Source organism: Pogona vitticeps, chromosome 1 (genome assembly GCF_051106095.1).
Source record: "Pogona vitticeps strain Pit_001003342236 chromosome 1, PviZW2.1, whole genome shotgun sequence".
NCBI lineage: Eukaryota > Metazoa > Chordata > Lepidosauria > Squamata > Agamidae > Pogona > Pogona vitticeps.
The window spans coordinates 242,464,153-242,477,250 of record NC_135783.1 but is presented as its reverse complement, the minus strand read 5'-3'; the positions used below and the strand labels follow the sequence as shown (position 1 = coordinate 242,477,250).

Below are 13,098 nucleotides of genomic sequence, written 5' to 3'. Positions count from 1 at the left end.
GGTGCAGGAGAAGCCATCAGAACCCTGGCGGGGGTGCCCCAAAACCACACTCCCTGGCTTTGGGGGTCCCCTGGGGCTTACCTTGCGATCGGCATTTGCAGAGGCTTGACTGAAAGCAATTTTAAAGTTCCCGCCTCTTCCTCCAGCCTTTGGCAAGCCTCGGAAGGGAAAAGGGGGGCATTTTTCCCTTCTGAGAAGGCTGGAGGAAGAGACGGGAACTTTAAAATTGTTTTCAGTCAAGCCTCTGCAAACGCTGATCGCTGCGCAGAGGGACCCGCGCAAGTCCTCCTATGGTGCAAGGTAAGCCCCAGGGGACCCCCAAAGCCAGAGAGTGTGGTTTCGGGGCACCCCCACCATGGTTCTGACGGCTTCCCCTGCACCATCTGAGCCCTGGCAGGGGTGCCCCGAAACCACTCGTGCCCGCTTTAGAGCACTTTGGAGGCTTTTTCTGCCTTTTCAGGAAAAGCCTGCAAAGTGCTCTAAAGCGGGCGCGGGTGGTTTCGGGGCACCCCCACCAGGGTTCTTTTTTTTTTTTTAATTTACATTTTATTATTTTTATAACATACATACCTACAACAAACAACAACAGGAATACCTACAAAGCAATAACATGTAAAACTAAAAAGACATACACAAGTGACAAAACTAACATATAAGCGGGGAGGTGTTTCTCATACCACCTTATCTATTATGTAAATTCTGACTACAGAGATAATATATTCATGTGCATCTGCACATGTTATATTTCACATTGCTATTACATATATATAATTATCTAACATCCTAAATTTATAATAATTTTTTGAATTCTCTCATCTGCATTTCCATCCATCTGTCTCTCATTATTTACATTTCTCATGTATCACATTCTCATGTTCTCTTTAAATTTTCTTATCCAGCATAAAATCCACCCAGGCCTATTCATTCCTTGATAATCTCCATTCTTATATACAGTAAACTATGTATCTAATATTTTCAGCATAGTCATTCTTATGGTTCTTGTATGCTTGTATGCATATACATGCCTTAAGACCAACATCCAACATTATTATTCATCATCATTTCTAAGATCTATAAACCACATACACTTATCTAATCTTAAATTTCATATTTGGCCAAATTTGCTTATAGTATATTGATCATCTTGCTTTATCTATTAATTATATCTATCTTAAAACATTGACTTCTATTATTTATAATATATCCATGTGCATCTGCACATGTTTGCTATTACACATTCTCATGTTCTCTTTAAATTTTCTTATCCAGCATAAAATCCACACAGGCCTGTTCATTCCTTGATAATCTCCATTTTTATATACAATAAACTATGTATCTAATATTTTCAGCATAGTCATTCAGCAAGTACCTTCCCCCTTTCTAGTTTCTATTTGTCAGCTCCAGTGTCATCCAGCCGGAATTGGCCTCATAATCACATATATTTAATATTTCCCTATACATGCCACCACCAAACAAAATATTTCCCAGTTTTAAAATGCCATCTGTAGAATTTTTTTAAAGCAATTTCTATGTGGTTGGTTGATTTGATCCTAATATAGTCAGTGTTTAGATTTTGGAGCGAGATAGCATGTGACCTCTGATTGTAAATATTTGCCCTGAGCTTTGCCCATCTCTCCCTTATATTTTTTCTTTTCAACACAGTCTTAAGATAAATTCTCCCTTTCCTGCCCCCTCCCCGTTTGTCTTTTTTGGTCATCCCTTGAGAAAAATGAGTCTTTTTCTTCTTTCTCTCTGACTCTGAGTTGTCTTCGCATCGTGCCAGTTGCTGTTTCTCCACAATTAAAGACTGTTCATTAATTATCTGGAATTCCCCCTTGCTTTCGATTTTTTCGTGCATAGCCGAGAAGATTCCTTTCAAGTCCAGTCTGCACTCCTCAATTTGTTTTCCCAAATGTCCAATTATATAGTTTTGAAATTCTTGTAAAAGTTCCTTGACATCATGCATTGCCAGTTGCGACGATAGCTCACCCCCACCTTCCATGGTCGTACCAGTCAACAGATTAATTACTCAGAATCTCCACATGATTTATTGGCAAGTCCGCTCTTAAGGTCTTGTAAGGGGGGACTTCATAAACATTGTAGCCAGAAACAGAGTCATTGCAAAGTTATTTAAAGTTCTTAAGTCCTGACTTTACAGATTTATGGAAGGCCAGTTCTCTAGGAGGGAGGGTTGAGAGGAAAGGGGATAAGTTGGTTTCGTTTTCGTGCTGTGGTGTAGTAAAAAAGAACTCCAGTATTAAGGCATTAACGATGTTATGCCGCTCTGAGGTCTCCTTTTCAAACGGCTTTCACATAGCAGATTTGATCTTTACTTGCTGTAGCTTATCAGCAGATTAGATTAATTTCTATTCTGTAGTCAGGTAGTAATTTCCTCCCTTTTGCCGAGCAGCTTACTCACCAATCATGGCGACTTCACGAGACGAACTGCGTGCAGGAAGGGAACCTCTTCCAAAAATCAGACTGCCATCTGAAATTCGGCGGTTCCGAAGCTCCCACTTGCTGACAAGTCCACGCTCCTGTGGAACTTGCCCCCTCCTTCTCCGGGGGGGTCGTCTGTCTCGGAGTAGACCCAGGAGAATCCAGAGCACTAGAATTCCCCTGTTCTCGCTGCTCGTGGCTCCTCCCACCAGGGTTCTGATAGCTTCCCCTGCACCATCAGAGCCCTGGTGGGGGTGCCCCAAAACCACCCGCGCCCGCTTTAGAGCACTTTGGAGGCTTTTCCTGATTCTGCAGGAAAAGCCTCTGAAGTGCTCTAAAGCGGGCGCGGGTGATTGTGGTGCGAAAAAGCCCCATTGGAACAACCGTTTTGTGATGGGTAAAATGAATGCAAAAACCCCATCATAAAGCGATTTCGTCATAAAGCGGGGCAACCGTCTAGCGAGGCACCACAGTATTTTGCACAGCTTTGTGCTGGCATCACCATTGTGGGGCTTAGGAAATTCCTCACAGAAAAAAACACTCACTGTGGTACTCATTGTGAAATAATCATTTTATATAGAAGGATGAACTTTCTATCTCTCTTGAGATCCTCCTCTGCTACAGGAGAAAGGAATGTTGGTACTCACTGTGAAATGTTCATTTTATGTAGCAGGACATCCTTAAGAGATAAGATGCAAGGGTATACTGCAGAAAAATGTTAGCACTCCCTCTTCCAATTGGTTTTTTTTTTAATTTTTATTGGAAAGGTATTTTATTACTGACTATCTTTGTAGTTTGGTGTTAATTCTTACTGTGGTTTTTCATATTTTTAAATGTAGGCTGCTTTGGAAAACATATTTTAGAAGTTATTTAGAAAATATTTAAATATAGTACTACCTCCTTTTTTTCTTCAGCGTGTAGCCCTGCTGGACATTCTAGGACTTATTTCACCTTCTCTGCCATTCTACTCCTCCTTCCCTCTTACTTTTGAAGCCCTGAAGCAGGTAAGTTGTAGAACAGGAGTCGTTGTCAGCAAATGATGCTTGACTCTTCCCGTTGGATGATCTGAGTGTCCAGTAGGGGTGGGGTTTTTTGTTTGTTGCCTGGATTGCACATCATACCTATTATTATGTATTTCAGCCACATGGCTTCATGCTGTACCGGACCCTTCTACCACATGACATTCCAGAGCCCGTCCAGCTCACTGCCTTTCAAAACGGCGTTCATGATTTTGCCTACATTCTGCTTAATGGAGTAAGGTGGAAACTGGAGATCATCCTTCTGGGCAACGAGGCAGTTCACTAAAGCTAATATGGTGCAACAAGTCCCAGGCCCTTGCTGTGGCTCACAGTACTGTATATTCACGGGATGGCCAATGGGCCTTGCAAGGGCTCCTTATACCAGAGCATGTGCTAATCCTGTTTCTGTCTTTCCCACTTCAGGTGTACAAGGGGACACTGGAACGGAACAGAGTGCATGGGGTCAATATATCTGGCAAGCTAGGAGACACATTGGATGTTTTGGTGGAGAATATGGGTCATATCAATTTTGGTGCCAATGAGAGTGATTTTAAGGTACAGCTGGATAGAAGCTCTAGGGCTAGTGTTCCTAACAGTAGGTTGAGGAGCAGTGCTTGTCCCTTGGAATTTGGCTGGAGTAGCTGTGTCAGATAGCTAGCCTAAACTGAAACTGACCAAGTTCCTTTCAAAAATGCACTGTAGACGTGTATGGGAAAGTATTTTTACCTGCAGCTTTCACCACTGTTAGATCTGATGCAGCTTAGCGTAGTAATTTGAAAAGGGCGTATTAGCAGCAAGTCATGGGGAATTGTGATCATACTTGTTAGTTTTTTTACTGTCTGCTCCAAATTCCTCCTGCATCAGTGAGTTAGTCTGCATAAGGATTTCTTCCCTGTTATAGGACAATTCTGCAGTGTCCCTAGAAAGGGAGGAGACATCTAATGCTTTATTAGATATCTCCTCCCTTTCCAGTTCACAGATCACTGCAAGAGTATCTCAGACCCTTAAAGTAAGGAGCAAGGTTCCCTCAAAGTTACACAACTGTGTGAGCGTGCAGTACTGCACCCCCCTCTGCACAGTATTCCTCCTCTGCACACAGACAGCCCATTTGGTTCTGGTCATGATGGAAACATGTGGGGCTGTGGAGTCATGTGCTTGATGGGTGGAGCTGCACCTTGCAGGGCAAAAAATTAAAGGGAATGTTGGCAAGGAGTATAGCAAAATGGTGTTTCTCTCAAGGGGAAAAATATAATAGTATTAGCCCATTTCAGAGGAGGAGAAGTGTATTATTCTACTGTAGTCTGCCAAAAAAGAGAAAAATGGAGAAGTGTTTGCATATGTATAGGTATTGCATAATGCAGGACTGTTTGTGAGGTTGAACTGAAACCAAGATGGGAAAATAGTGCCCCTGCCAAAGGGTTTTGTTATGTTTTGTTTCGGAATAGTACACCCACAAGCCCTTATCACTGGCCATGCTGCCTGGGACTTTGGGGAGCTGAAGTCAAAAGATATGAGGGCCAAATTTTAATCATCAATGAACCAAATAAGCTTTTAACTGAGTTGCAGTTCCCTTATTTCTAGCTGCATCTAACCTATTGTTTCTATCTTACCTTCTTGTATAGGGTCTGATTCACAATCTCACACTGGGTTCCATCATACTGCATAACTGGCTCATCTACCCCCTGGATATTGACTCAGCTGTGGCTCATGCATGGCCCCCAACGACTACAACAAGCAATGGGACTACAGGGCCGGCTTTTTACACTGGAGCATTCACCACACCTAACATCAGCCACGACACCTTTGTGAAGCTCCCTGGTTGGAACAAGGTACTGCAATCCTAACAGAGGCTTGCCCTTAAAACTGAGTTCAGTCTCCAGCTAGGTGACTCTGCTATTTCCCCAGCTTCCAGGCATTTATCTGTTTCATGGGTTCTGAAAGGGGCTCCTACAAGTTATATCACTAGCTACAGGTTTATTGACCCACAGCCCATTTTTAAACTGAATTATCAAGTTACAGAAAGTTGAAGAATAAGTTTGCAAATAAAATAGAGCTACCCTCTATCAACTGTTTTAAGATTATCAGAACTAGATAGCATTTAAACTATTAAAATCATGGGCAAGGCTGGGGGGAGCGTGTCCTGGACCTTGATGGCCGTGGCTTGAAATTCATGGAGCTCTCACTCTGAAATCTACATGAGACAGAAAAAAAAGGGGGGGGGTCATGGATCTGTAAGTGACTTTAAAATATGAACAATATCCTCGAGGCAACAGGAGTGGACTATAAAAGCAGTTTGTTTTTCTTTAAAATAAAAACGAGTAGCAGCTGGTGTGTGAGCTACCCCCAGTGGGGATTCCTGCGGGATGGGAGATTCCCACCACGGTTAGCCAAGAAAAACCTTTAAAACTGCCTATTAATGAACTGCCTGTGTTTGTAAAAGGACCAGTCGAAATTTTTTATCTCTTAGTTGCCGGGGAAAATATTTATCCATGAGCTGAAGCTGGATTTCGCTTTTAAAGAGCTGCTGGGAGTAAGAAAATAAGAAAGATAGAAAAAAAGAACCTAATAATCTATGAAATAATCTAAGCATATGGCATCCTGAATTAGAGACTGAGGGAGTGAAAAATACATCTTCATTAGGTTTCCCTTTAGGCTGCAACATATCCAGACGCGGAGAAACGAAACTTAACATTCCTTAACCTTTGAATATACAGTGGTGCCTCGTATAACGAGTGCCCCGTTTAACGACGAATTCGCATAGCGATGGCAAAAATGCCATCGCTTTTGCGATCGTATAACGAAGGTGCCTATGGGGAAAAATCGCTTTGCGATGTTTTCCCCATAGGCACCATTTTCCCCCAGCTGACCGGCGGGAGCCTCCAAAGGAGCGCTCCCCACTCAGCTGGGGGAAAATGCCTGCGGTGGCCTTCGAAGGACCCTTCCGAAGGGTCCTTCTGAGGCCACCGCGGGGGGAGGGTGGGGGGATCCGATGCCCGTCAGGCATCCTGGGCTCGGATCCCACCCACCGCCGGTTACCCAGCCTTGGGTAACCGGCGGTGGGTGGGATCCGAGCCCGGGATGCCTGAAAGGCATCCGGATCCCCCCGCTCTCCCACCCTCCCCCCGCGGCTTGGATTGGACCTGCGGGGGCTAGCCCTGCCATGGCTGGACTCCCAAGAGTCCAGCGATGCCCGGGGTAGCCCCCGCGGGTCGGATCCAAGCCGCGGGGGGAAGGTGGGGAGACCCGATGCCTGTCAGGCATCCTGGGTTCGGCAGCGCGGGGCGGCGGGGACAGGGTGGAGGGGTCCCGAAGGCTTCGGGATCCCCCCCACCCTGTCCCCTTTGCTGGCAGCCACCCCCCGCCGCTTTCCCCAGCCTGGATCGGGCTCCTGGGAGTCCGATCTTGGCTAGGGAAGGCAGCGTGGGGCGGCGGGGACAGGGTGGAGGGGTCCCGAAGGCTTCGGGATCCCCCCCACCCTGTCCCCTTCGCTGGCAGCCACCCCCCGCCGCTTTCCCCAGCCTGGATCGGGCTCCTGGGAGTCCGATCTCGGCTAGGGAAGGCAGTGTGGGGCGGCGGGGACGGGGTGGAGGGGTCCCGAAGGCTTCCAGGCTTTTGCCTGGAAGCCTTCGGGATCCCCCACCCACCCTGTCCCTGCCAGTTTTTAGTCCATTGGAACACATTAACCAGGTTTTAATGTGTTTCAATGGGCTTTTTAATTTCTCTTTACGATGTTTCCGTATAGCGACGTTAATCCTGGAACGGATTAACGTCGCTATACGGGGCACCACTGTATATGACAGTTAGTAGGCTGCATCTGCTGGTAATAGCTAAAATAACAATTCAAGGAAGAAAAAGAGTCCAGGAAATTTTTGAAATTTATGAGAAAAGCTTGGTCTGAACAGAAGGAGAGTAAAGTTACAAGGAAAAGAGATTATTCAGCGCAATCAACTATTAAACCTTTAGATTCCCATCTGGTGAGATTGTCAAAAGTGGAAGGAGAAGGAGAAATGGCCCAAAAAGCTGATAAATCTGAGATGAAGTTAGTTGGATGTGACTGCAAAGGTGAATGAAAACATCATGGAAGAAACAAACAATGTCAAATATGGGTCAAAAAGTGAAAAATATGGACCAAAAATGGAAAAGATGGGTAAAAAAGTGGGAAATATGAGTCAAGACTTACAAGAAATGGGGAAAGAATTACAAGATGTTGGAAAGGATGTAAAGACCAATCAAGAAAATTATTTTTAAAAAATTAAAAAAATTGATTCTCATTTTTAAAAAAATTAATGAAAACATTGAGGGGTTGCGATCTCAAATTAAACAAAATTTTGTTATATTATTGGACAATGAAATCACTATTACGGTTTTCCAGCAGCAGATGATTTTATCACAGGATGACAATTGTCATAATATTAGATTGAAAGGAATTCTGGATTTGGGCTCCAAAGAGAAGGACTTAACTGAACTAGCTCTAGCCTGGCTGAAAAAGACGGCATCAAAATAGACTGGACTGTTTATGATTTGGAGAAAATACATAGAGTCGGTTCAAGATGCAGATGACAGCCTCGCCATATTCTGATGAGATTTCAAGCCTTGGAAAAAAAGAGGAACTGATGAAAACTTTAAGAGAGAATCCAGGGAATTTGGTATTTGAGGGGAACCCAATTCAAGTGTTTAATGATTATTGTCATGAAACTATGGTATTTAGAAGACAAATTCAGGTTATTACTTCTATCATTTAAAAAAAAAGTGTCAAATATAGTTGGGGTTACCCAGTGTTTTTAAAGGTGCATTACAATGGAAAATGTCATAAGGCTACATCAGTCCCAGTGGCTTTGGATCTTTTAAAGAACTCTAGAATTTTAACAAAAGAAGAGTGGGAGGAGCAAATGAAGACGGTGGAGGGCCTAGGGCAAAGTCAGGAATCAGATGAAGAGGAAGGGATGGAGCAAGACTCGATAGATGGCAATAAGGAAAAAGAACAAGAAAAACAAGGAGTGAAACCAAAACAACCGAGGAAGGGCAAAGGAAGAGGAAAATTAAGAAAATAAGAGATAATAGCTTTAATGTACAATTTAATTTGATGTAAAAGGAGATATTCTCGTAATTGTATTGTATAATATAATGGGATAAAATAATAAGAGGTAAATCCAGAAAAAGGTGAAAATGGTATAGTAATATTGGAAGAAGATATCTAAGGAGTTACCCAGTGATGGTTAATTATAAATATGGAGGAGGAATATAAAAAAATAAAAAAGGAGGAAAATTGGGAAGAAAATGAGATTAAATGATTATAAAATAGGGAGACCAGTAGTAGAAGAATACTGTAAATAAGATTTCTACTGAAAAACAAAACAAAACAAAACGAAATGGGAGAATTATGGGAAGAAAAATATTAAAAACAAAAACATTTTACTTATATACCTGATATGAAGAAATTTATGTATGAATATTTAAACACAGATATATGAAAAAAAAGTAGTTATGATAGTCTGGTATAAGATGGGAGGAAGAAAAGTAGTAGTGGAGAAGGTGGTGGTAGAAGAATTCAATAGGAATTCAAGGGTTTTTTGTTAATTTTTTATTTTTATTGAGGGAGCGCTATAGTTGGCAATCGCAAATAGGACTAGTATTAATTTAAAAAAACATAGAGAATGGTTAAACGCGTAAGGTTTTCACCATGGAATGTGAAAAGCCTGGGTTCTAACACAAAGAGGGCAAGGATACAAAATGTATTGAATAAAAGTAATATGGATATTGTATTCTTCCAAGACACTCATCAAAAAAGGAGGGTCTTAATGAACTGAAGGGCAAATGGATTCAAATTTATGAAAAATCATTTGGAACTTCAAAATCTTGGGAGTAGTAATATTAATATAAAAAATTGAAATTAAAATTTAAAAAATGGAAAAGTTTACTCAAGGCAGATATTTGATATTGCAAGGTAAAATAAAAGGAGAAGGCATTACACTTGTAAATGCTTATGCACCTAATGAGAGACAGGAGGAATTTTTTGAAAATATATTGAGAAGGTTGAATAAATTGAGGAAAGGTTTTATGATACTAGCAGGAGATTTTAACATGGTAATGGATATGAAGAAGGATAAATTAAAGTTGCGAATTGAGGAAAATTAAATGTACAATATTGTACAGATTAATTAATAAAACAGATTTGAAAGATGTTTGGAGAAAATTAAAGGGTGAAGAAAGAAAGTTCTTCTTCCACTCACAGGTGCATAATACACATTCAAGAACAGATTATATATTTGTCTCTAAAGATTTACTGCCAAGGGTAAATGATACAGCCATTGAAGTCATCCAAATATCAGATCATGCCACATTGAATATGGAATTGATGTTTAAATGTGATTATGAGGAGGCAGTAAGGTGGAAAATTGATACGAATATTTTTCGGTAACCAAACCTGATTGAAAAATTTCAGAAAGATTTAGAAGAGACATGGGAAATAAATAAGAAGGGAGAAGGTCAACCTAACATAATCTGGGACACTATGAAATCTTTGGCAAGAGGGTATGCATGTAAAGCATCTTATATACTTAAAAAGGGGGGGAAAGAATACAGGACTTAGAAGATAATATACAGTGGGGTCTTGACTTGAGAACTTAATCCGTATTGGAAGGCGGTTCTCAAGTCAAAAAGTCTGTAAGTCAAGTCTCCATTGACCTACAGTGCATTAAAAACGGATTAATCCCGTAACAGGCCGTTTTTGTTCCATTTTGGTTTTTTTCTGGTCTGTAAGTCAAATCTCAGTCTGCAAGTCAAACCTAAATTTTGCGGCCAGAGAAGTCTGTAACTCAAAAAGTCTGTAAGTCAAGCCGTCTGTAAGTCAAGGGTCCACTGTAAAGGAATTAGAAAAAATAGTTATAGAAACTAGTAAGAAAGCTATAATAGAATTACAAGCAAAGAGAAGGAACTGGAAGGAATTCATCTGGAAATGGTACAAAGAAACTTAATTTATCTAAAAATAGATTTTTTTGAATTTAATAACAGGAACTCCAAGTTATTAGCTAAACCGTCTTCTATAAAAAATAAATAAAAATAATATAGGAGCAATACAAATAACTTAAAATAACTAAAAAGACAGGCTAGACCCCCGGAACATATGGATTAGGCCCAGAACATTATAAAGTATTTAAAAAGATTCTTATACCAAAAGAAGTTAAAAGTGCTATTTAATAAGATATTAATGGGAGAAGAAATCCCACAATCATGGAAAGAGTAATTGCTTGTTTTAATATTGAAACCAGATAAAAATCCAATAAATATGGAAGCATATAGACCCATATCACTGATAAATCAAGATGCTAAGATATTCACAGCAACAATGGAAAAGAGATTAAATAACTTTATGGGGAGTCACATTGAAAAAGACTGAAATGGATTTATACAAGGCAGACAAATGTCAGATTTAATGAGATGGGTATTTTAGCTAAACGCATTAAATTAACTCTAAAGCAGGAGTACTATCGTTAACATATTTAAAGTATTTGATTCAGTGGAATGGGATACTTTAAAGACATTAATTAAATATCTAGGGTTTGAAGTTAATTTTAGGCAGATAATTCACCAGTTATATTCACAGAATACAGCTAGAGTAATAGTTAATGATGGAATAACTGAGACAATACACCTATGCCGAGGTACAAGGTTGCCCCTTATTTCCAGTATTATTTACAATGATAATAGAATTATTGGCACAGATAATTAGAGATGATAAACAGATTGTAGGGATAGAACAAAGAAAATAGTAAGATAAACTTGTTTGCTGATGACACATTAGGTAAAGGTAAAGGTTCCCCTTGACAAATTTTGTCCAGTCATGTTCGACTCTCGGGGGCGGTGCTCATCCCCGTTTCCAAGCCATAGAGCCAGCGTTTTGTCCGAAGACAATCTTCCGTGGTCACATGGCCAGTGCGACTTAGACACAGAATGCTGTTACCTTCCCACCGAGGTGGTCCTTATTTATCTACTTGCATTTGCATGATTTCGAACCGCTAGGTTGGCGGGAGCTGGGACAAGCAACGGGCACTCACTCTGTCGCGTGGATTCGATCTTACGACTGCTGGTCTTCTGACCCTGCAGCACAGGCTTCTGCGGTTTAGCCCGCAGCGCCACCATGTTTTACGTGGCGTTACTTTATTAGTAATGACACCTTACTAATAGTTAAAAATCCAATAGAAACAACAGAAAGGCTTAAATCACATTTGGAGGAATTCGAGGGTATAACAGGATTAAAAGTAAATTGAGGAAAGTCAGAATGTTTATTGTTAAGCCACTCAGATGAAGAGAAAAGAATGAAAACAATATCTGAAGGTAAAATGGAAAATGTTATTAAATATTTAGGGATTAATATTACTTGGAACTTACAGGATATAGTTAAAATAAATCTAGATAGATTGAAAAAAGTGATAGCTGGAAGGATAAAAGATTATCAGAAATTAAAGATTTCTTGGTTTGGTAGAGTGGCATTATGCAAAATGAAAATTATTTCTAAATTAAGTTTTATATTTTGGATGCTTCCTATAAAGATTACAGAAAAACAACTGAAAGAACGGCAGATGACGATAAATTGTTATTGCAATGGAAATAAACGAGTGAGGATTAATAAGAAATTATGGTATGTAACACAAAACTTGGATTACCCAGTTTAAAATTATATTATACAGCAAATCAGCTCAGACATATTCCAGATTATTATTAAAGGTAATAAAAATTTCATTTGGACAGAAATAGAAATGCAGGGTATGGAAGAAAGAATTGAAAGTATATTGTTTAAAGAAAAAATTGGAGAAGAGATTTAAAAGATTACTAATCCTTTCCTTAAAAATATGTTAGAAAATTGGAAAAAGTTTAGAGTTATATTGAGCCCACTAGTCTCTCCTTTATCCCAGGTGGTGGATTTAAAGAATTTTCCAGAAAATCTTAAAAGACTCTCATTTCCTGGTTTAATATGATTCAAATAGAAAGATGGACAAGGGAATGGAATAGTGAGGAAGGGAAAAGTAGAAAAATGACAAAATTTAAAAAGATTATTGAAAAAAGATTGAAATTAGAGGAAAAGACAGAAAGAAAGGTAACTGTTATATAGAGATTATTAATTCAGGACGAACAGGATACACAAGGACTAAAAACACAGTTGCAATAGAAGAATGGCATAAAATGTGGGACCAAAGAATTATGAAAAACATGTCTGTAAGGATAAAAGAAAATTGTTATAAGGTAATATGGAGGTAGTATTTAACGCCGGTAAAACTGAATATAACAAATAAAAATGTATCATCAGTGTGCTGGAGGTGTAAAAAACAGAAGGGGACGTATATACATATGTGGTGATCATGTGAACTAAGAAAGCAAGAATGGAAGCAAATTTTTTAAAAAATAAGTGAAATAACTGGATAAAGCTTCAAATGTCCCTGTCAATGGCTTTATTGAATTTGGTTAAGAAGCATCAATTGCTGAAAGAAAATAAGGACTTAATAGTAATAATGATTACAGCAGAAAGGTTAATTTTTGCAAGAAACTGGAAAAATGATTACCAACTCAATTTAGAGGAATGGTATAGAGAACTACGGGATATGGCAATTGATGATAAACTGACATGATATGAAAAGAGGCCTAT

The 13,098-nt window shown here is 39.8% G+C and overlaps 1 protein-coding gene across 6 annotated transcripts in view; it reads left to right on the top strand.

Moving 5' to 3' along the window:
• GLB1L (galactosidase beta 1 like) overlaps positions 1-13,098 on the top strand; it is a 32,278-nt gene that overhangs the window by 18,357 nt on the left and 823 nt on the right. For all 6 annotated transcript variants that reach the window (XM_020792036.3, XM_020792040.3, XM_020792034.3 and 3 more), the window contains 4 exons: positions 3,354-3,443; positions 3,580-3,693; positions 3,882-4,013; positions 5,081-5,287. In XM_020792036.3, coding sequence (XP_020647695.3) covers positions 3,354-3,443; positions 3,580-3,693; positions 3,882-4,013; positions 5,081-5,287 — 543 coding nt within the window. The remainder of the gene's footprint in view (positions 1-3,353; positions 3,444-3,579; positions 3,694-3,881; positions 4,014-5,080; positions 5,288-13,098) is intronic.